Consider the following 25,104-nt stretch of genomic DNA (forward strand, 5'->3'; position numbering starts at 1 on the left):
CCCCCCCTGCACTGTCAGCATAACGATCGTTCTCCTCTGCCACAGCTGTAACAGCTGTGGCAGAGAAGAACGATGTTAGCCCATTGAATTCAATGGAGCCGTCAATACAGCCGACTCCATTGAAAGCAATGGGCTGCCGGCGATCGCGGGATGAATTGTCGGGAAAGGGTTAAATATATAAGCCCTTCCCTGCAATTCATCCAGAAATGTGTAAAAATAAAAAATATATATATACTCACCTGGTGCCGGCAGACGGAGTTCAGCGCGGCAGGCTGCAGTTCTCCTGAACTGCTCTGAACAGCTGTGAGTAGTATTCAGCAGCCGGGGATTTAAAATCCCCGCCTGCTGAATAAGATGCCTCTGATTGGTCACAGCCTGACCAATCAGAGGCCAGCCCTCACTCACACCCATTCATTCATTCTATTTTTTTCCTTTAGCTATCAAAATTATTTTTGCTGCGTTTTCTTTTCCATGACATATAGGGATAAAAAAAAAAAAAATTTTTTAACATTCATAGTTATTTTTTTAATTATAGTTATGCCAAAATAAAGTATTAGAATGGGTTCCTCATTTTGTTACGGACATTTTGATATATAATATGCATGGTTTTGGATTACAGGGCGCATACGGCGACGTTTTTCGTTGGCGTCAATTTTGGGTTATTTTCATTGTTATGTATATATTGTTGTTTTTTTTCTTTAATTTTGTTCTACTTATGTATGTAATTATGTTTTTTACTATCAATGTTGCCCATGATGTCATGTAAGACCTCTGAGGGACATTCACGTGTTTTTTGCTTTTTTTTGTTTGACATTTTTCCACTGTAGCTGACAATAGTCACCAGCAAATGTGGTCAGGGTCTACTACGACCCTGCATCTCTGCTTTAGCAGGGAATCCTGGTGGTCACATGACCACTGGGCTCCCGTAGTGGAAGTTATACTTCCGCTTTCACTGTTTAGTACATAGCGCTCATTGAGCAATGTGTACTAAACAAAGGAGGAGGCAGAAAGGCTTAAAGGGGTTGTCCCGCGCCGAAACGTTTTTTTTTTTTTTTCAATAGCCCCCCCGTTCGGCGCGAGACAAACCCGATGCAGGGATAAAAAAGAAAAACCGGGTAGTACTTACCCGAATCCCCGCGCTCCGGTGACTTCTTACTTACCTTGTGAAGATGGCCACCGGGATCTTCACCCTCGGTGGACCGCAGGTCTTCTGTGCGTTCCATTGCCGATTCCAGCCTCCTGATTGGCTGGAATCGGCACACGTGACGGGGCGGAGCTACGAGGAGCAGCTCTCCAGCACAAGCGCCCCATTCAACACAGAGAAGACCGGACTGCGCAAGCGCGTCTAATCGGGAGATTAGACGCTGAAAATTAGACGGCACCATGGAGACGGGGACGCTAGCAACGGAACAGGTAAGTTAATAACTTCTGTATGGCTCATAATTAATGCACAATGTACATTACAAAGTGCATTAATATGGCCATACAGAAGTGTATACCCCCACTTGCTTTCGCGGGACAACCCCTTTAAAACCCACTTCTCCCTCCTCCTCCTCCTGGTTATCAGCTGTGACTAAACGCTGACAACCCATCCTGCTTCTGATTGATTACAGAGCCAGGAGGCTTTAATGCCCATCATAATTTTACATACGGCTGGGCTTTTAGCCTGGGACAAGGCACCGTAAATTTACAGCGCCTGGTCCTTAACACTTTGGTCATTTAAAGGGTTAAATGAGGTCTTGGAACTTAAAAGTTTCTTAAGTTTGTGACTGCATATATATTTCCCTTATTTATAAAAAACTTTTACAGCAAAAAAACTAGGTTTATTGTCTGCAACAACAAATAAGAATAAAGCTTTCATTTTTTTTAAACTGCTCTGGAAGAGCTGTATTGTGATTGGTTGCTATGGGCAAGGTTTTTTGTAAATGTGATGGATAAGTCGTTCCATGTGATCATACTGATATAATGATGATCCATGCAAAAATCCAATTAATAAAAGGAATTTTCATATTCACATATGACTATATGGAAAGCAAAATGGATGAATACTACGAATGAAATTGGTAAAAGTTCATTGAGTCAGTATCATAATGATTTCAATGATGAAACAGTAGTGGTTTTATATGTAACCTGTCAGCTCAAACACACAGGAGCAGCAGATTGATATATAGTTTTATGAGAAAAGATGCAGTATCACTTGTATTATATTCATTTACAGTTCTACTTATTGGACAATTTGAGGTCCAATGGGCGGACCGATCAGTGATTGACAGCTATTTCTTTATGCACAGTCATACACAGAGAGCTGTCAATCACTGATCGGACCGCCCATTGAACCTCTTAACTCAGAATGTAAATGAATAAACTACAAGTTATACTGAATCTTTGCCCATAAAACTATATATCAATCTGCTCAGCTCCTCCGGTTCAATAACAGATTGCAGTTTGGACAGCGAGTTCAAGGTAGCATATTACCTTTAAGCTACTATGACTTTTTCCTCATCTATTTTGCAGTTTGTTTTTATTCATTCATTACATAAATGAGTACTTAAAAAGCCTGTTTTTTTTTTTAATTTGCAAAGCACCAATACCAACCAGACTGCTGCTCATTTTTAATAGCTTCTAATAAAGTACTTACATAAGCATATGATGCAATCATTATCACCTTATTATGATCTTATTAATGCGTCTAGAATAGAGATGAGCGAGCATACTCGCTAAGGACAATTGCTCGATCGAGCATTGTCCTTAGCGAGTATCTCCCCGCTCGGCAGAGAAGGTTCGGCTACCGGCGCGGGTGACAGGTGAGTTGCGGCCATGAGCAGGGGGGAGCAGGGGGGGGGGGGAAGAGGGAGAGAGAGATCTCCCCTCCGTTCCTCCCCGCTGTCCCCCGCCGCCAGCAGCCGAATCTGTGCTCCCGAGCCGGCAGGTACTCGCTAAGGGCAATGCTCGATCGAGCAATTGCCCTTAGCAAGTATGCTCGCTAATCTCTAATCTAGAACCATTAACACATAACTATTCATATAATCCGTAGTATGCAAATGACAGCACCAAATTGTATTAAATATAAATGAGAAATGTTCTAAAGTAATTTTTGTGGTACATTACCAAATTCCTCTACTGCTAATTATCCGGATACCATTTTCGAAATTTAATTTTATGTTTAGGATCAATTTGGCTGAATAGAACGGAATATAAAGAAGTAACGAACCTTAGGACTTGGTCACTTTAATGTAGCAGATCCTGGAGCCTATATCAGTAGCTATAAATGACATGTGGACATGAATGCTACAAGACAGACACGGAAAAATACAGAACAACGGATTTCTAAGTAAAATGTAGCCACGTGTGGAAGGCTCATATAGAATTATACTGCATTTGTTTTTGCCAGCACATTGTTTTCACCATTCCATCAATGGAATTTTGAAAGTTGGTTGTGGTTGTACATCTTTCCCATTTTTATCTTTGCAGTACAATAACCTCAAAAGTTTCATAAACTGCAAAACAGAGTTAATTGCACTGCAAACTTTGCAGCTTTTTAGCATATGTGTGCCATTATAGCACATGAATTTTTAAAGGGCATTAAAACCTTAAATAGAGGTAGCCTGGGAATAACACTCTGTAAGTGCAATGAATTGGGTTTATATAAGGAGGCAACCTTCATTTCCTAAATACTTACTTAGCAAGATTGTTTAATCCATTAAGACTGTCAGAATCAACTTTGGCAATTTTGTTCCCATCAAGATGAAGCTCAGTAAGAGAAGATGGCAAACCTAGGAAAAAAGAACAAATTTATAAAAATCACTGGGTATCCATTGTGCACGTAAAAGTCCAGCACTCTTTGCAAGTTTGAAAAAGATACATTTGTAAAGATAGTTTAATTTGCTGTTTAACTAATTAAACTACACGATTTTCCACTGATCCTTGATAGAGTAGTCAATGAAGTATGGTCAGCAGCATTCACCACACCCGATATAATCGGTAGGAGTATTGGGAATGTATCAAGTTGGTGCAAGCCTCTGGGAACCAAATCCCAAGTTCCAAACGTAATCCCAATAGTAACCTGTGAAGGCAGTACTCCATACAGTGGAATAATGTAGTAAGCAGACCTTTATTTCAGCCCATAGCATGAGCCCAGCAGCGACGTTTCGACCCTGAGGGTCTTTGTCAATCTATGGGCTGAAATAAATGTCTGCTGACTACATTGTTCCACTGTATGGAGTACTGCCTTCACAGATTACTATTGGGATCCTTGATAGAGTGTTGGACTTTTACTTGCTCTTTCAGACAGCTGTGCATGCAGGGTAGAATATTAGCAGTCATGGTGAACTGATAAATTTTTATCACTTTTTGCAAATCTAGTTTAACATTTGAGTAAGTTTTAGAATTAGTAAAAGTAAAGCGAAACACTTGATTCTCCTTCTAAAAAGTACTAACTGGCATGTTTAAAGGCCCTCTTTATATATATAAAGTAGAGAAGCTGCTATGTAATTTTGAGTGAACCAAAGTAGTCGAACCCTGTTTTAGGTCAAATTGTGCTAAGGTTTACAAATAGAGATGAGCGAACGTACTCGTCCGAGCTTGATACTCGTTCGAGTATTAGCGTGTTCGAGATGCTCGTTACTAGAGGCGAGCACCACGCGATGTTCGAGTTACTTTCACTTTCATCTCTGAGACGTTAGCGCGCTTTTCTGGCCAATAGAAAGACAGGGAAGGCATTACAACTTCCCCCTGCGACGTTCAAGCCCTATACCACCCCCCTGCAGTGAGTGGCTGGCGAGATCAGGTGTCACCCGAGTATATAAATCGGCCCCTCCCGCGGCTCGCCACAGATGCATTCTGACAAAGATCAGGGAAAGTGCTGCTGGTGCCGGAGCTGCTATAGGGAGAGCGTTAGGAGTGATTTTAGGCTTCAAGAACCCCAACGGTCCTTATTAGGGCCACATCTGACCGTGTGCAGTACTGGTGAGGCTGCTTTTTGCAGTGTTGCACAATTTTTTTTTTTGTATATCGGCCGTGCAGAGCATTGCGTCCGCAGTCTGCAGTCATTGTACAGAGTATAGGGCCAGTACTGGTGAGGCAGGGAAAGAGATATTCAGGCTATATAGGCAGTGGTCTTTTTCCAAAAAATTGGGGGAAAATACTATATTTGGGCTGCCTGTGACCGTCTTCAGTTTACTGCGTGTCTGCTGGGGGTAGTAGTCCTAATTAATACGCAGCTAAGCGTTACAGCAGGCTTGCGCAAAATTGTTTCCTGGATCTGCTGTCTCTGTTACATCAGCGCCGTCATCCCGCCAGAGGGAAACAGTATACATAATATTATACGCTGCCTACAGTATCTATCTGCTGGGGGTAGTAGTCCTAATTAATACGCAGCTAAGCGTTACAGCAGCCTTGCGCAAATTTGTTTCCTGGATCTGTTGTCTCTGTTACATCAGCGCCGTCATCCCGCCAGAGGGAAACAGTATACATAATATTATACACTGCCTACAGTATCTATCTGCTGGGGGTACTAGTCCTAATTAATACGCAGCTAAGCGTTACAGCAGACTTGCGCAAAATTGTTTCCTGGATCTGCTGTCTCTGTTACATCAGCGCCGTCATCCCGCCAGAGGGAAACAGTATACATAATATTCTACGCTGCCTACAGTATCTATCTGCTGGGGGTAGTAGTCCTAATTAATACGCAGCTAAGCGTTACAGCAGCCTCGCGCAAAATTGTTTCCTGGATCTGCTGTCTCTGTTACATCAGCGCCGTCATCCCGCCAGAGGGAAACAGTATACATAATATTCTACGCTGCCTACAGTATCTATCTGCTGGGGGTAGTAGTCCTAATTAATACGCAGCTAAGCGTTACAGCAGCCTTGCGCAAAATTGTTTCCTGGATCTGCTGTGCATTCCGTAAGGGAAGTCAGCCTCCAACCACAGGCCAATAAGCGGCACATTTAATTACAGCGTTCTGTTTCTGCACTACTGGTAATACAGCATGCTTAGGGGTAGGGGTAGGCCTAGAGGACGTGGACGCGGGCGAGGACGCGGAGGCCCAAGTCAGGGTGTGGGCACAGGCCGAGCTCCTGATCCAGGTGTATCGCAGCCGACTGCTGCGGGATTAGGAGAGAGGCACGTTTCTGGCGTCCCCACATTCATCTCACAATTAATGGGTCCACGCGGTAGACCTTTATTAGAAAATGAGCAGTGTGAGCAGGTCCTGTCGTGGAGGGCAGAAAGTGCATCCAGCAATCTATCGACCACCCAGAATTCAGCGCCGTCCACTGCTGCAACTCTGAATCCTCTGGCTGCTGCTCCTCCTTCCTCCCAGCCTCCTCACTCCATTACAATGACACATTCTGAGGAGCAGGCAGACTCCCAGGAACTGTTCCCGGGCCCCTGCCCAGAATGGCCAGCAATGGTTCCTCTCCCACCGGAGGAGTTTGTCGTGACCGATGCCCAACCTTTGGAAAGTTCCCGGGGTCCGGGGGATGAAGCTGGGGACTTCCGGCAACTGTCTCAAGAGCTTTCAGTGGGTGAGGAGGACGATGAGACACAGTTGTCTATCACTCAGGTAGTAGTAATTGGAGTAAGTCCGAGGGAGGAGTGCACAGAGGATTCAGGGGAAGAGCAGCAGGACGATGAGGTGACTGACCCCACCTGGTTTGCTACGCCTACTGAGGACAGGTCTTCAGAGGGGGAGGCAAGTGCAGCAGCAGGGCAGGTTGGAAGAGGCAGTGCGGTGGCCAGGGGTAGAGGCAGGGCGCTTTGTTTCCCAAAGCGCCCCCTCGCGCCATGCCACCCTGCAGAGGCCGAGGTGCTCAAAGGTCTGGCAGTTTTTCACTGAGAGTGCAGACGACCGACGAACAGTGGTGTGCAACCTTTGTCGCGCCAAGATCAGCCGGGGAGCCACCACCACCAGCCTCACCACCACAAGCATGCGGAGACATATGATGGCCAAGCACCCCACAAGGTGGGACGAAGGCCATTCACCGCCTCCGGTTTGCACCGCTGCCTCTCCCCCTGTGCCCCAACCTGCCACTGAGATCCAACCCCCCTCTCAGGACACAGGCACTACCGTCTCCTGGCCTGCACCCACACCCTCACCTCCGCTGTGCTCGCCCCATCCACCAATGTCTCTCAGCGCACCGTCCAGCCGTCGCTAGCGCAAGTGTTGGAGCGCAAGTGCAAGTACGCCACCACGCACCCGCACGCTCAAGCGTTAAACGTGCACATAGCCAAATTCATCAGCCTGGAGATGCTGCCGTATAGGGTTGTGGAAACAGAGGCTTTCAAAGGTATGATGGCGGCGGCAGCGCGCTACTCAGTTCCCAGTCGCCACTACTTTTCCCGATGTGCCGTCCCAGCCCTGCACGACCACGTCTCCCACAACATTGTACGCACCCTCACCAACGCGGTTACTGGCAAGGTCCACTTAACAACGGACACGTGGACAAGCACAGGCGGGCAGGGCCACTATATCTCCCTGACGGCACATTGGGTGAATTTAGTGGAGGCTGGGACAGAGTCAGAGCCTGGGACCGCTCACGTCCTACCCACCCCCAGAATTGCGGGCCCCAGCTCGGTGGTGGTATTTGCGGCGGTGTATGCTTCCTCCACTAAACCACCCTCCTCCTCCTCCTCCTCCTACGCAACCTCTGTCTCGCAATCAAGATGTGTCAGCAGCAGCACGTCGCCAGCAGTCGGTGTCGCGCGTCGTGGCAGCACAGCGGTGGGCAAGCGTCAGCAGGCCGTGCTGAAACTACTCAGCTTAGGAGATAAGAGGCACACGGCCCACGAACTGCTGCAGGGTCTGACAGAGCAGACCGACCGCTGGCTTGTGCCGCTGAGCCTCCAACCAGGCATGGTCGTGTGTGACAACGGCCGTAACCTGGTGGCGGCTCTGCAGCTCGGCAGCCTCACGCACGTGCCATGCCTGGCCCACGTCTTTAATTTGGTGGTTCAGCGCTTTCTGAAAAGCTACCCACACTTGTCAGACCTGCTCGTAAAGGTGCGCCGGCTCTGCGCACATTTCCGCAAGTCCCACACGGACGCTGCCACCCTGCGCACCCTGCAACATCGGTTTCATCTGCCAGTGTGCGACGTGACCACACGGTGGAACTCTACGCTCCACATGTTGGCCAGGCTCTATGAGCAGCGTAGAGCTATAGTGGAATACCAACTCCAACATGGGCGGCGCAGTGGAAGTCAGCCTCCTCAATTCTTTACAGAAGAGTGGGCCTGGTTGGCAGACATCTGCCAGGTCCTTGGAAACTTTGAGGAGTCTACCCAGATGGTGAGCGGCGATGCTGCAATCATTAGCGTCACCATTCCTCTGCTATGCCTCTTGAGAAGTTCCCTGCAAAGCATAAAGGCAGACGCTTTGCGCTCGGAAACAGAGGCGGGGGAAGACAGTATGTCGCTGGATAGTCAGAGCACCCTCCTGTCTATATCTCAGCGCATTGAGGAGGAGGAGGAGCATAAGGAGGATGAGGAGGAGGGGGAAGAGACAGCTTGGCCCACTGCTGAGGGTACCCATGCTGCTTGCCTGTCATCCTTTCAGCGTGTATGGCCTGAGGAGGAGGAGGAGGAGGATCCTGAAAGTGATCTTCCTAGTGAGGACAGCCATGTGTTGCGTACAGGTACCCTGGCACACATGGCTGACTTCATGTTAGGATGCCTTTCTCGTGACCCTCGCGTTACACGCATTCTGGCCACTATGGATTACTGGGTGTACACACTGCTCGACCCACGGTATAAGGAGAACCTTTCCACTCTCATACCCGAAGAGGAAAGAGGTTCGAGAGTGATGCTGTACCACAGGACCCTGGCCGACAAACTGATGGTAAAATTCCCATCCGACAGCGCTAGTGGCCGAAGGCGCAGTTCCGAGGGCCAGGTAGCAGGGGAGGCGCGGAGATCAGGCAGCATGTACAGCACAGGCAGGGGAACACTCTCTAAGGCCTTTGACAGCTTTCTGGCTCCCCAGCAAGACTGTGTCACCGCTCCCCAGTCAAGGCTGAGTCGGCAGGAGCACTGTAAAAGGATGGTAAGGGAGTACGTAGCCGATCGCACGACCGTCCTCCGTGACGCCTCTGCCCCCTACAACTACTGGGTGTCGAAGCTGGACACGTGGCCTGAACTCGCGCTGTATGCCCTGGAGGTGCTTGCTTGTCCTGCGGCTAGCGTCTTGTCAGAGAGGGTGTTTAGTGCGGCTGGGGGAATCATCACAGATAAGCGTACCCGCCTGTCAACCGACAGTACCGACAGGCTACCACTCATCAAGATGAACAAAGCCTGGATTTCCCCAGACTTCTCTTCTCCACCAGCGGAAAGCAGCGATACCTAAACAATACGTAGGCTGCACCCGCGGATGGAAGCATTGTTCTCTATCACCATCAAAAACGTGGACCTTTTAGCTTCATCAATCTGTATGTAATATTCATCCTCCTCCTCCTGCTCCTCCTCCTGAAACCTGACGTAATCACGCCGAAAGGGCAATTTTTCTTAGGCCCACAAGGCTCAGTCATATAATTTTTGTAAACTATTTTTATACGTTTCAATGCTCATTAAAGCGTTGAAACTTGCACCTGAACCAATTTTTATTTTAACTGGGCTGCCTCCAGGCCTAGTTACAAATTAAGCCACATTAACCAAAGCGATTAATGGGTTTCACCTGCCCTCTTGGTTGGGCATGGGCAATTTTTCTGAGGTACATTAGTACTGTTGGTACACCAATTTTTGGGGGCCCTCGCCTACAGTGTAATCCAATTAATTTTTTGCCCACCTGCATTAAAGCTGATGTTACATCAGCTGTGATGGGCACTGCAATGGGATACATTTATGTACAGCCGGTGGGTTCCTGGCACCCACCCATGCTGTCGGTCCACACGGAGTTGTAACTGCATGTGTCCACTTCTAAAGAACCCCAGTCTGACTGGGGCATGCAGTGTGGGCCGAAGCCCACCTGCATTAAACATGACATTACCTCAGCTGTGCTGGGCAATGCAATGGGATATATTTATGTACCGCCGGTGGGTTCCAGGGAGCCACCCATGCTGTCGGTCCACACGGAGTTGTAACTGCATGTGTCCACTTCTAAAGAACCCCAGTCTGACTGGGGCATGCAGTGTGGGCCGAAGCCCACCTGCATTAAACATGACATTACCTCAGCTGTGATGGGCAATGCAATGGGATATATTTATGTACCGCCGGTGGCTTTCTGGCACCCACCCATGCTGTCGGTCCACAGGGACTTCACAATAGGGAGTTGTACCTGCCTGTGTCTATGAATTAAAAACCCCGGTAAGGTTGGGGCATGCAGTGTGGGCCGAAGCCCACCTGCATTTAATCGGACGTTACCTCAGCTGTGATGGGCACTGCAATGGGATACATTTATGTACAGCCGGTGGGTTCCAGGGAGCCACCCATGCTGTGGGTGCACACGGAATTCCCATTGCGGAGTTGTACCTGCCTGTGACTATTTATAAAAAAACGCGGTATGACTGGGGCATGCAGACACCTTGACAGAATGAATAGTGTGTGGCACATAGGTTCCCCATTGCTATGCCCACGTGTGCAGCTCCTGATGGAGGTGGCACAGGATTATATTTCTCATTGCTTCTGTACAGCATTGTGGGCTATCGCCCCGCCCCTTTTAAAGAGGGTCGCTGCCTAGCCGTGCCAAACCTCTGCAGTGTGTGCCTGCGGTTCCTCCTCATGGCAGACGCACTTATAAATAGACATGAGGGTGGTGTGGCCATGAGGCCAGCGTGTGGCATGAGTGCAGCTGAAGGCTGCTCAGGGACACTTTGGTGTGCGCTGTGGACACTGCGTCATGCGGGGGGGGGGGGGGGGGGGTTGGTCAGCATGTAACCGAGGAGAAGTGGTAGCGGAGTGTCATGCAGGCAGTGATTGTGCTTTGTTGGAGGTAGTGTGGTGCTTAGCTAAGGTATGTATTGCTAATGAGGGCTTTTCAGAAGTAAAAGTTGTTGGGAGGGGGGTGGGCCCACTCTTGCCGCTATTGTGGCTTAATAGTGGGACCTGGGAACTTGAGATGCAGCCCAACATGTAGCCCCTCGCCTGCCCTATCCGTTGCTGTGTCGTTCCCATCACTTTCTTGAATTGCCCAGGTTTTCACAAATGGAAACCTTAGCGAGCATCGGCGATATACAAAAATGCTCGAGTCGCCCATTGACTTCAATGGGGTTCGTTACTCGAAACGAACCCTCGAGCATCGCGAAAATGTTGTCCCGAGTAACGAGCACCCGAGCATTTTGGTGCTCGCTCATCTCTATTTACAAAGCCAAACCTTAGGCGGTTCGACTTGGCTGAACTCATTAAAAGAAGAAGGCAGTGGTTGTGACAGTGGTCCTGTGGCTCAGTGGCTGGAACTGTTACCCTGCCGTACTGTGGTCATAGGTTCAAGTCTGACCACGGACAACATTTGCAAGGATTTTTAAGTTCTCACTATGTTTGCATGGGTTTCTAGGATCTCAGATCACCAGATCACCAGCGCTCTTGCTCTTTGCTGCCCGACGGGCATGCTTGTACTTTTAAGGGGCTATGTAGAGAGGTTTTTCTAATTCTTTCCCTACTGATCATGGAGCATTTCTGGTCACATCTGGCACCTTCCACTTAAGGAATGTGCCTAAATTTTCTGTCTTCTCAGTCCTGCTTAAAGGTGGGTTCACACATAGCAAAGTTGCACAGATCTTCAGCTGCTGATTTCACATGAAAATTCTGCAGCCATGTACAGAACAGTGGCAGTGAATGGGCTTAACAACCCCTGTTCACTTACAGCGGAACAATTTTGCTGAAGAATATAGAAATTATGTGGATTTTGAAATCTGCAGCTGGCTCTATTTGGTGCGGAAATGCCACAGACTGCCTCTATTGAATTCATTCAATACAAAGAAATGAGTGAATTACTCTGTGAATTCCACATCAAAATCTGCATGTGCTATTCATTTGTTCTGGTTTCTGACTCTGGCTCTTCCTTTCTTCTCTGCCTCCTCCACTCCTGATTTCAGCTTGTCATCCACCTGACTGTTGCATGCCCCGACTCCTGGCCTGTTTTTACCATGCTGAACATACTCTCTGTGCCCTAATCCCTGGACTGTTCTTTATTCTGAAGTTACGCTACCTGTCCCAACCTGGATTGCTCTGACTACATTTCTGTTCATACGCTCAGGTACCGCACTCTGGTCTATTGCAGTGTCATCTGCCACATAAGTGGGACCACTTCCAGTATAATGGCTTGCAGGCTCTGAAATAAAGCTCATATCCCAATTAGTGCAGTAAAATAGTTCCTCGTGTGCTGTCTATGGATTTGGCCAAAGCTAAGCCAGTATGTGGTACAGCAGGTCCACATCTGCTGATCTTGACACAATGTACATATATTATCCAAAAAGTTACATGAACGCATATATAATACTATTCATTGAGCTGTTAAAGGGGTTGCCATTGTGTGACTATTAATATGAATGTCATAGGGGAAGAGTATCACAATTTGTATATAATTAATCCCCCTTATTAATCTTTGTATGAAGAAAAAACCTTAGACAGCTAAAATCGCAATATTTAGGATAGATCTACAAGGATAAAATCAACAAAATCCCTTTGTTACAAATATAAGATGGGCCACAGAAAAGCAGCCCACCTTTGATCCCCGCTCCACACTCTTTGGGGGAGATAATAGCCCCTTGTATCTTGTCTAGCAAAGTTGTGACCCCTTGTGTGGTAGTACCAGTATCTACCACTGTATAGTTACTGTATGGTGGTAATATATGTCTTTCTATAGGGTTTTTTATTCAGTAGCAGTATGGTAATATTAGGCCGGCTTCACACGAGCGTGACGGGCTCCGCCACGTAATATTCCGCAGTGAAGCCCGTCACGGCGCCCCCCAGAGACCCCATACTTACCAGCGGAAGATAGCGTGAAGACGCTTCCCCGCCCACCGCCGTCGCGTCATGTGACACGCCCACCGCGTCACATGACGCGGCCGGCCATGTCACGTGACGCGCCGGCCGCGTCATATGACGCGCGGCGGTAGGCGGGGAAGCGTTTTTTCACGCTATCTTCCGCTGGTTGCAGCGGGAGATAGCGTGAACGGACGGCTTCCATTGACTGCAATGGAAGCCGTCAGCGCGTACACCCGCGGCAAATAGAACATGCTGCGGGTGAGGACGGGAGATTTCACGGTGCGAAATTCCGCGGTGGAATTCCGCACCGTGAGCATTGTGCTATTAGGTTCAATAGAACCTAATAGCAGGGGGCAATGCAGCGGATTTTTGCCGCGAATTTACGCGGCGTAAATCCGTTCGTGGGAAGGAAGTCAGTCACTATGGAGTAGTATTGGTAATGCCATGATGGTATTAATCGGGCTGTGTATAGGGGTAAAATTGGTGTTTGTATAATATGTTTTATTTAGTAGCAATATGTAGATAATATTTATTTACTGTATAGTGGTAATATTTGCTTCTGGCACAATGGCAGCAATGTTATATAGTAACTATATATGGGTTTTTTGGGGGGGGAGGGGGGGTGTTGCAACATCTGCCTTGGGGCTTATGTCCCTGAACTTTTAAAACCCTAGCAATGCCTCTGAAATGCAGTGTCAGTCAACGTGTTGCAACATGCCCAGAAGTGCATGGAAGTCAGCGGAGCCCCCTTCCACCATCTGTTGTAACATGTCAGTAATTCAATAAAGCTCTGGAAAAAGCAATCCACTTCCTGTTGCAGTATTGTCAAAGGCAGACTACTTTTCTGTGGCCCACTCTGTATTTTAACCACCTATAGATGGAAGGTGAGTAAGTTTGTCTTGACTTGGCAGAATTCCTTATTTCTAAAATATATTGGATTCCATATTTTATCCACACATTCCTTCCACTTGTTCCAGGCAGGATTTTTGAATACACATGAGGCCCAAAAATATTGAAATTGTATCTATGAATCTACCCTTCCCGCCATAAGGGTATGTCATGGGAGGCGGGTACTTCCCACAAAATGACGTACCCTTACGTCATGGGGATAGCGCGACATCATAGCAGATCTCGCGCTATCCCACAGCGGGAGCCGGCTGTCACTCATAGCTGGCATCCCGCCTCAACAGCGGGGGGCATCGGAGATGCACCCCCCCCCCCGATGTTAACCCCTTCCCTGCCGCAATCTAAGTAGATCGCGGCAGGGAAAGGGTTCACAAAGGGAGCGCGCTCCCACTGTGTCTCCAGCCGGCTCTCGCATTGTTATTGCAAGAGCCCGGCTGGTTGCTATGGCAACAGGACGCCGGATACCGGAATCCTGTACTGCCATAGCCTATGATCGCTATAGTAAGCGATAAGGCATGGCAGGGAAGAAACCCTGCCATGCCTTATCGCAGCGATCTGAAGTGCTACAGTAAAAGTCCCTCAGAGGGACACCAATGTTGTAAAAAAAAAGAGAAAAATAAAGTTCAAAAAATAAAAATGTAAAAAAAATGTTAAAAAAGCCTTTTTTTATGTTTTTTCTCATATTAGCATTAAAAAATTTAAAAAATTAAAAAACCCACATATTTGGTATCGACACATCTGTAACGACACGTACAATACAATGAACATGTTTTTTATCCTGCACTGCAAAAAGCGTAAAAAAAATGCTAAAAAACTGAGGCAAAATGCAAATTTTTAGCATTTTGCCCCCCATAAAACGCAATAAAAGTGATTTAAAAAAGTATGTACCCCAATATGGTACCAATAAAAACTACAGCTCGTCTTGCAAAAAATAAGCCCTCACAGAGCTCTGTACATGGAAAAACAAAAAAAGTTATAGGACTTTGAATGCAGTGAGTTTAGAAAAAAATAATAATTTCCAAAAAAAGGGTTTTTATTGTGGAAAAGTGGAAAAACCTAAAAAAAAAATTTGAATTTTGGTATCGTTGTAACCGTACCGGCCCGCACAAAAAAATGTGTTGGATCATTTATGCTGCATAATTAACGCTTAAAAAAAAAACTATGGCAGAATTGATGCGTTTTCTCTCCCTATGATCATAAAAAAGAATAATAAAAGTTTTACAATGTAGTCTATGTACCCAAAAATGGTACCAATAAAAACTACAATTTGCCACGCAAAAAACAAGCCCTTATACGGCCGCGTCGACGGAAAAATAAAAAAGTTATGGCTTTTGAAAAATGGTGAAGAAAAAATACCAAAAATCGCTTGGTCCTTAACGCCAAAATAGGCCATGTCATTAAGGGGTTAAACTCACAAATTCCCCTTCTCCATCTACCCATGGGATCTGGCCTTTCCAAGTATCACTTTGTACAAATCTGTACCACCTTACATGGTCTTCTTTATCTGCTTAAATAGATGAACCAACCCTGAATAGTTCTGTCTGATTCTATGCAATTAATTAACCCTTTGCAATCCAATTTTGGATTCAGGGTTTCCTAGGGGGCTTTCTCTTTCTGCCATTATACAATGGCGCCAGCTGCTGGCTAGAGCCAGTACTGTGGTATTGGACATGCTGGAGAGGCCCCTAACAACAGAGCGGCCAGTAATCTACCGTAATAATACCCTGCTGGACGTCTTCTGACATTGGAGCTGTACGGCCTTCAATCAGAATGTCTTTAGACGTCAGACAGTGGATTAGAAAGAGTTAAAGATATTTTGATATACTGAAGAATTATATTTCTACAGACAAATATGTTCCCTCTGATGACTTCCTTTTTTTTTACATCCAGTCTTCTTTTAAGTCTCATATCTTCCAGGTCTCAATCATGGCTTGATGGAAATATGGAGATCTCATACAGTAACAGTATGCACATTTGCAATCCTATGAGCACCTGAAATGCATAATTCACATTTACCAAACATCACTAGAACTATTTATAAATCCAAATATTTAAATAATTAGCTTGGTAGGAGATTCAATGTTTCCAAACTCTGGGTTATTACCCAGAAACTAGAAAATTATTAAAATCAGCTCTACTTCCTTTAGTTTCAATCCTCATATACTTATTCTCTCATCTATATTTAAGACATGGGTTATATATCCAATATTAAGAATTTATGAATTTTGAAGTCATATCAAGCTGATCCACTTTAGTAAACAGATTCCCCCTTATGAAGTAACTGCACAGAGCTTCTAAAATGTCATATGTATATATAAACTATTTTGTGTATATTTTTCCCAATTTGTTATATATATATATATATATATATATATATATATATATATATATATATATATATATATATATATATATATTACCTTTATTTATATTGTGCCATAATATTCCACTACACTTTACAAATTGGGGAAACATAGATTCAATAGGTCATAACAACCAGTTATAAACCACTGCACATCTTGAATAACAGGGGTGAGAGCCCTGCTTGCAAGAGCTTACAGACTAAAAGGAAGTATACACATAGGATAATTACATACATAAAGCTGTGTGTATGTATCACCAGCCATGTTTGTGAATGAGCAGATGAGGTGTGATGTGGTATGTGGGGGATGGAGTGGGAAGAAGGGGCTCAGGTTTCCAAGAGGGGGTGTAGAGGCAGGGTAGGTGGACAAATTTTCAGATAAGGGAATGTGGTAGGTCTCCCTAAAAAGATGTGTTTTTAGGACCCACCTAAATCTGTGTGCATTGGGAATTAACCTGATTGTCTGAAGTGGTACATTCCAGAGAACTGGTGCGGCTTGGGAAAAATCTTGGTGGCGGGAGTGGGAGATTCGTTTTACAGAGGAATTTAGTCTAAGGTCATTATCAGAGCAGAGAGCATGGGTAGGGCAGTAGACAGAAATGAGGGAGGAGATATAGAGTGGCACAGTACTGTGGAGGGCCTTATGGATGAGAGTAATGGATTAAAACTGTATTTGACAGTCAATCAGTGCAGTGACTGGCACAGGGAGGAAGCATCGGTATAGCGACTTGACAAAAAAATGAGCCTGGCTGCTGCATTCAAGAAAGATTAGAGAAGAGAGAGTTTAGTGATGGGAAGACTAATCAATAGCAAGTTGCAGTAATCAAGCCGAGGGTGGATACAGACAACAGTAAAAGTTTTTGCTGTTTCTGCATTGAGGAAAGGGTGAATTTGGGAGATTTTTTCAAAGCACAGGTGGCATGAGCGAGCAAGAGGCTAAATATGGGTAGTAAAGCAAAGGTCAGAATCGAATATGACTCCAAGACAGCAGGCGTGGTGCTAAGTATGTATGGTGGTACCACAGACTGAGGGTGGCTTCAGACGAGCGTGTATTTTGTGTGTGCATACGCACACACAAAGACACGTGTCTATTAGCCCCAATGCATTCCTTATGGTGTGTGCACATGTCCATGCTTTACAGGCGTGTGCCTGCAAAGATAGGACATGCGTGCACCATAGGGGATGCACGCATTGATTTCAATGGAGCCGTGGCTGCTGCTGGCCACTCCATTGAAAACAATGGTCTGCCAGTACCCCTGCATTGTTTTTCAGGGAAGGGCTTTACATTTAAGCCCTTACCTGAAAAACAAAATTGTTGGTGTAAAAAAAAAAAAAAAAAATCAATAAACTTACCCTACTCCACTGCTGTGTCCCCCGCGGGGATAAAGAACACATCTACCGCATGCGGCAGATGTTTCCTTTATCCCCGCTAGTAAAAAGAATTCCCTGCTGCTACATCTGCCACATCTGTGACAGATGCAGCAGAGAAATTCTTCAATTCTCTACTGCAGCTATTGCACACGACAGCTGCGGTAGAGGATTCTGCTGCTGGCATCCGGTCAATTGCTTTCAAGGAAGGGCTTTAAATATAAGCCCTTCCCTGAAAATCCTGTAAAAGTCTTGTAAAAAACAAAAAAATAGATACTCACCTTGCTTCAGCTGCCGGGGCTCAGCCGCGTCTTCTCCTTGTTGTCCCCTGCACTGTGGTGCTGATCTATCAGCAGGTGAAGATTTAAAATCCCCGCCTGTTGAAAGAGCTGCATGTGATTGGCTGAGGTGCTCAGCCAATCACAGGCAGCTCTCGCCCCTCATTCATTCGGCGAGAGCTGCCTGTGATTGGCTGGAGAAGACGCGGCTGAGCCCCGGCAGCTGAGGCAAGGTGAGTATCTATTTTTTCCTGAGGAACTGCAACAGCAAAGGGAAGAGGAAAAGAATTAGAGCTGGCAAATGATACACTGAAAAGGTGGGCAAAAAGATAAGATGAAAACCATGAAAGCACAGTATACATAAGACCAAAGAGTAGAGCTTATTGAGGAGAATTTCGGGTTTTACGATATCGAACACCGCAGAGAGATCCAAGAGGATAGTAGACAGGGGTCGCCATTTGATTTGGCTGTCAGAAGATGGCTTTAATAAGGGCAAATTGGAGAACAAAAAACAGACTGTAAGGTATCAGTGAGTCATCTGAGTGATAGCTAATTGGACGAGAGTAGGCCAGGTGTTCCAGGAATTAGAGATGAAGGGCAGATTAGAGACGGTTTGGTAGGTGGCAGCACATGTCAAGTCAAGAGACAGTTTCTTTAGTAATGGGGATATGAGAGCATGTTTAAAGGAGGAGGGAAAGAAACCAGAAGAAAGTTGAATATTGTTGTAAGGCGACCGAGGACAGCTGTGGAGATGCACTTAAGGAGGTGAGAGGAAATAGGGTCACTATTGCAAGTATTAGGGCGAGAAGAAGAGAGTAGCCTGGAGACTTCTTCTATTGTTGGTTCAAGTGCTGAGCATGAATTAGAGGGGTTACAGGACAGAAGGGGAGCAAAGCTAATTGAGGACCTGAGGAGTTATGTTCTGCCGAAAGTTGTCAATTTTTTCTTTGAAATAAGCCACCAGATTTTCAGCACTGATATCTGTCATAGGGGGCTGTATTTCAGGGCTGAGGAGGGAGTGAAAAGTATCACGTTTCGCTTGCTGAAGGGCAAAGTTCCATGTTCTGAGCATGAATTTGTTGTGGTGGAAATCTGCAGACATTTGTGATTTTCTCCACATGCGTTTGACACATCTTCAGAAGGTGTAAAAGGTATCATATCCACAGGATTTCGTGGTTTCTCTTGCTGGGAACAATCACATTTTGACACATCTAGAACACTAATGAAGGAAACATGTTTGAGGCATCAGCCAGGGTTGCTATGGTCTGCATCAGAAGAGTGGGAGCATGGGGGCACTGCCTTATCTAGTACAGTTTTACGAGTTTTATTGTAATGCTCAGCAGCTCGGTCAGAACAAGAGAAGGAAGAGATCAGAGACAGTGATGACTGAAGGGGGTTTGAAAATGACTCAGTATAAACAGCCTGCAGATTTCTGCGTTAGGTGGTAAGTAGGAGTGTCCTTAGAGAGATAAGAATACTTGACAGTAAAGGAGAGGAAGTTGTGATCAGAGAGAGGGAAAAAGGAGTTTGCAAAGTCAGAAACAGAACAAAGACAGAGGAAAACTAAATCAAGTGTATTGCCATCTTTGTGTGTGGTGGAAGCTGTAAACTGTGAGAGGCCTGGGGAGGAAGCTAGTAATAGGAGCTGAGAGGCAGACGGGGATATTGGGTTATCTATAGGGATGTTAAAGTCACCCAGGATGAGAGTTGGAAGAATGCCTACTCATCCAACACATTTGTTCTCAGATCTGGGGGTATGGGAGAAGTGTAGCCTATCATAAGATAAGATAAGCAGTGTCAGACCCTTGAATCCATGTCTCTGTGAGAGCTAGGAGCTTGAGAGAATTTTTAATGAAGTCATCATGAATGTTGGGGCATTTATTGCAAGCTGACTGACAGTTTCAGAGTTCACATTTAAAGGAGACAGAAGAGAGTGTACAGTGAATATTGATAAGAAGTTAAAGCTAGGGGAAGCAGAAGGTGGGCAGAGGTTACGAGAGATGTCCCCCCCACAGCTAGTAGTAGGAGGACAGATGATTGAGAGATTTGCACAAGCAACTTTTATGTTTAACAGTGGAGTTAGATGGTTTGAGGCGGTTTAGGAAAGTGATGTTTGCCTGTGAACTGTGCTAGGGCGAGGCAAGGAGAGAGGGGCTGATGTGGATTGAATGCACAAAAGGTGGACATTGGTTGTTAGTTGTGAGGCAGAGAGCTAACAGGAAAACAGTAGCTATAGTAACAGTAAAGTTGTGGAAATACAATTTAGTAAAAAAGTGTAAGTAGCATACCTGTCTCCTGCCCTGTCTAACTGCCATGGTATAACTGCCAGGACACTTAGCCAACAAATGGCTTGTGCCAGGTCACCAACAAAAGGGACACTCTGTGTGCTTAGATCTAAGCTAATTACTTTAATTAAGCAATTAACTCTTAACGTAACAACTCTAAGCACAGGAAGGGTGGCTTCACATCTGCGTCAGGGGTTCCAGTATCCTGTTTCGTTCGGGGAGCAGGAAAGGGGAATTCCCTGGCCAAATGGTTCCATCCAATGATGGAACCGAACAGCAATGAATGACCCCATTGACTATAATGGGGTCCGTTCGGTTTCTGCCAGCTGCCCAGCTTTTTGCCAGAAGAAAAAGCGCTGCATGCAGCTATATTTCTTCCAGTATTTTGTGCTGGATTTGCAATGGAACCTCCGAGGTTTCAATGCAGATGTAAAACCACCCGAAGAAAAACAAACAGACATCCAGGTCTGTATGTATTATAAATCTAATGGGGATCAAACAGTTAGACAAGGATTTACAGATAGCATCAGGTCAAAAGGAAACAACAAGTAGATGTATGAATATACCATAAAGTTAAACTTTGCAGCAGTGAAAATGAAGATTCAGCATGGATAGAGTTAATGCAGTGCACAGGGAAAGCTGGAGCATACCTGTATAAGAGGGAGAAAGATGGATAGATGTTAACTATGCCATGGTATAACTGCCCAGACACTTAGCCAAAAATGACACTTATATATGATCATATAATATCTTATATATAATCATTGTATGGAGCAAATCAATATCACTGCAATGGTGTTATACACCTGAGCTGATACATGACCTATTCACTGATTGGACTATAAGAATAGTCCAAAAATATACAAGACCTATTCACTGATTGGACTATAAGTTCAATCAGTGCACAATGCTATACAACTTCTGCTTGACTATAAGTCCAATCAATGAATAGGTCTTGTATATTTTTGGACTATTCTTGCCCCAGTGAAATTTGAACTGATACATGAGATAAGCTCAGCTATTAAACTCTTGCTTTGGGGCAACTTAGGTTTTATATCTTCTACTAGCTGATCAGACAGCATTGGTTGCTAGTACAACCAATAATCATAATGGCTGAAGCTAAGCTTTTATGTATATCATGATGACTTTTTGGACCCCTTTGTGATCCAGAATAGACAGCCGCTTGAGAGTAGTTCCTCCTCTGTTGCACTAGTATTTCGTTATATAGAAATTACCACTGTATACTAACTGAAGATGAGATTCATCTTTGGAGAATCTTTGTTTGTTAGAGAATTGCAAAATATCCCAATCCCATAATATACTGTTATCTGATTTGTGAGACATGAACAATTACGACTACTTGCCTAAAGCACCATAAAGTTACTTATGTTGCTGTTAGGGCAGGTGACAAGGAGCCGAGTGATGTATTTTTCATACTCACCCGCTTCCTCATTCCCACGGGCATATTTGGGATTTCAACCGCAGTTCAGTAGCGGTGAGCGATTCCAGCGACCTGATTGGTTGTTGGGGACACCCCCCCCCCTCCACTTTGGAGATGTGCACGAGTGGCCGGCCTGTTAAATAAGCAGCAGCAGGGCCGTAGGAGGGTCAGCAACTAAGCCTAAAGCCTAAACCCTAACTCTAAACCCTAACCCTAAACCTAACCCTAACCCTAAACCTAACCCTAAACCCTAACCCTAAACCTAACCCTAAACCTAAACCCTAAACCTAACCCTAAACCCTAACCCCCCCGCTGGTTTCGTGAAGTAGCACTCGTGCACATCTCCAAAGGGGGGTGTGTCCCCAACAACCAATCAGGTCGCTGGAATCGCTCACCGCTACTGAAGTGCGGCTGAAGTGCGGCTGAAGTACCAAATATGCTTCCCGCGGTGTAAAGTCTGCTCGATGGTCGAAAATCTTACTCTTTTCAGAGTCCCATGCACAAGCTCTCCTATACAAGTCTATGGAAGAGCGCATGCCCAGGACTCTGAAAAGAGTAGGATTTTCGTCCGGTGCGCTGACTTTACAGATAGGCACCGCGGGACCCAGGAAGCAGATTAGTATGAAAAATACATCACCCGGCTACTTGTCACCTGCCCCAACAGCAAAATAAGTTGTTTTATGGTACTTTAGACAGATAACAGGTTCCCTTTGAGGTATCAGCATTCTGTGTATGTAAAGAAGAGTTGGCAGCACATAACAGCATCTCTCTTCTCTCCTTTCAGACAGTAGAGAATGCAGAGAAAATTAGACTAATGGAGTAGGGGACCGGTAATTGGGAAAAAGATTTACAACTTTCATTGTAAGAATAGATATGATATTGAATACTTGCATATAAAAGAAGACTGAAGTATTATAGAGGTGATAGCTGCACTGGCTAACCAGAAAAATTCTATTTGCTGTATGTTACTATAAGAAAAGAAAACTGTTATTTTAACCCTTTGCAATCCAATTTTGGATTCAGGGTTTTCTAGGGGGCTTTCTCTTTCTGCCATTATACAATGGCGCTATCTGCTGGCTAGAGCCAGTACTGTGGTATGGGACATGCTGGAGAGGCCCCCGGCAACAGAGCGGCCAGTAATATACAGTAAGAATACCCTGCCAGACGTCTTCCAACATTGGAGCTGTACAGCCTCCAATCAGAATGTCTTCAGACATCAGACAGTGGATTGGAAAGGGTTAAAGGTATTTGTTGAATTTTGTATTTTATGTTTCTATCTGTGTTGCATTACTTCAGGATTATATGTAAAAAGTAGTTAAATTAACAATCCTCAGAAGATACCAAAACTCTCATGACACAAATTAGTGTAACACACTGATCAACAATAGATATCTGTAAAAGGCTTGATTTGCCATGTTGGATATTCTCATTTGTTAGCTAGTGCAGTTGTTGGAAAGTCAAAGATACCAAACAACAGATGTGCATCCCATAAATAGAAGCCCAGACCAAGCCACAGATCAAAGCGAAGATCAATGGCATTGTTGTTCAGAGCAAACTTTGACTACTAACTATTAATGACAAGTTGTTCAGAAAACTCTATATAGCCAGCTTTTATATGTTTTGAACTATTTTCCAAGACAACTTCGGGCAAAGACTTACTTGCCTAAAATTGATCTTCTTTCTCGGAGATTAAAAATGGGCTTGGTCTCTTTCAGACTGTCATAGCAGCCCTGTGAGCTGCACACTTATAAACAGCCAGATGTCTGAATAATCCCTAAACCTGTAATCTGTTTGCTGCAGAGGAGATGCTTAGTACAGGGAGGGCCATGGAATAGCCCATCTCCAACAATGCTTCGATAGGAAGAAGGAGCAAGTGGATTGTTTTTCCCAAAGCTTTACTAATTTACCTACATGTTACAACAGATGTTAGAAGTGGTCCCCATTCACTTTTATGAACCTAATAGCATGCCGCAACACGTTAGCTGATGCTGCCTGCAGCTCTTCAACGGTGATGCTGCAGAAAGTGTTATTGATGTTTTCCTTGAGTTCATCCAGGGTATGCAGATTGTTGGCATACACTTTGTGCTTTAAATTTCCCCACAGATAAAAGTTGCATGTGGACAAGTCCAGGGAACGTGGTGACCATAACCCCTTGCTCACAGTTCGCTCCTTCGTAAACAGTTCATGAGCCCATGCCAGGAGGTTTGGCATTTTTCCCCATTGCGGAAAAATCAGTACATTCTTTCTTCTGGTGTAAACCTGTTTAAACATATCCAGATAAACCATAGTATTCACAGTTGATTTAAAGAAAATTAGGCCCACTATTCATATTCCTGACACTGCACACAAAATTCCGATTTTCTGGTTAGGAAGTGGTGGAGCCTTTCAGTAGACCAGTACCTCATATTCTGTGAATTCACATGACCTGATAAAAGAAACCATGCTTCATCCATTATAAAGAACAGCAATGGGTCCAAGAGTCCTCAAGGAATCAGAGTCAGCAACCATAGACAATAATTTGTGCATTTAACTTTGTCGAGTTCTTTCAGTTCCTGCAGATTTTATTTGGTATGATTTCAAGTTGAGAGATTTCAGCACTCGTGGACACGTTGTTCATGAAAGACCAAGTTGCTGCGACAGTCTTTGAGTTGATTTTTGAGGGCTATTTGCAGTCTGCTGGTGGATGTCATGGATGACTTTGGATGTCCTGATTGACAGAGTCCTTGGTTTCTTTATGTTTCCTATAGACCCGATTTGGCACCATTTCTGAACCATGTTCTAAATCCTAAGTTTAGCAGTTGGTTTTGTACGTGGGGACTTGTCAGCAAAGGACTCTTTCCTTTCCTTAATTGATCCCCTTTGCACCTGGTCTTCAACAATAAATATTCACTGTTGTAGGAAGAAAACTGGGGCACAGATTTATGAAAGCTGTCTAAAAGAAAATTTGTTTGTTGCTCATAGCACCAATCACAGTGCAGCTTTCATTTGTTATAATGCTGAGGTAAAGTGAAAGGCTACGGCCTCCTCCAAAGAGTGTGGTGAAGGGATCGGAAATGGGCTACTTTTCCATAGCCCACCCTGTATTTAGATTTGTACTAATGTGTGCTAGGCAGACAGATCTCTAGTAGTCACAAGCATCACATACAGAGCAACTATAACAATGCAAACAATGTAACAGATGTAGAGTTACTCCCCGTTCTCAGTTTTTGTCAACTTTATATTCTCCTATCCCTACCACACAAAAAAATAAAAAAATATATATATATGTGTCATAAGGGAAAAGGGTATACCTAAAAAGAACCTGTCAGCCCACGTATGCTGCCCTCTTTGAGAATACAGTAAAGTAGTGACAGAAATGCTGATTTCAGTGGTCTAGCACTTCTGGCTAATTCCTTGGCTGCCATTACTGTGTGGCAGGAGTCTGATGTATTCATGACTTGCAGGCTCCACCCGTCCACCCACAGCTAAAAGCTTTTGCACAGTAATGGGGATAATACTGTCAATCAGTGGCGGGTGTGTGGGATCTCTTGAATACATCAGATCAGACTCTT

General features: G+C 45.1%; 1 protein-coding gene across 1 annotated transcript in view; it reads right to left on the bottom strand.

Annotated features, from left to right (window-relative positions):
* Nucleotides 1-25,104, bottom strand: part of DCN (decorin) — a 66,858-nt gene that overhangs the window by 15,586 nt on the left and 26,168 nt on the right. The window contains exon 6 of the mRNA XM_066591510.1: nt 3,680-3,773. Coding sequence (XP_066447607.1) covers nt 3,680-3,773 — 94 coding nt within the window. The remainder of the gene's footprint in view (nt 1-3,679; nt 3,774-25,104) is intronic.

Source organism: Eleutherodactylus coqui, chromosome 2, assembly GCF_035609145.1.
Source record: "Eleutherodactylus coqui strain aEleCoq1 chromosome 2, aEleCoq1.hap1, whole genome shotgun sequence".
Taxonomy (NCBI): Eukaryota; Metazoa; Chordata; class Amphibia; order Anura; family Eleutherodactylidae; genus Eleutherodactylus; species Eleutherodactylus coqui.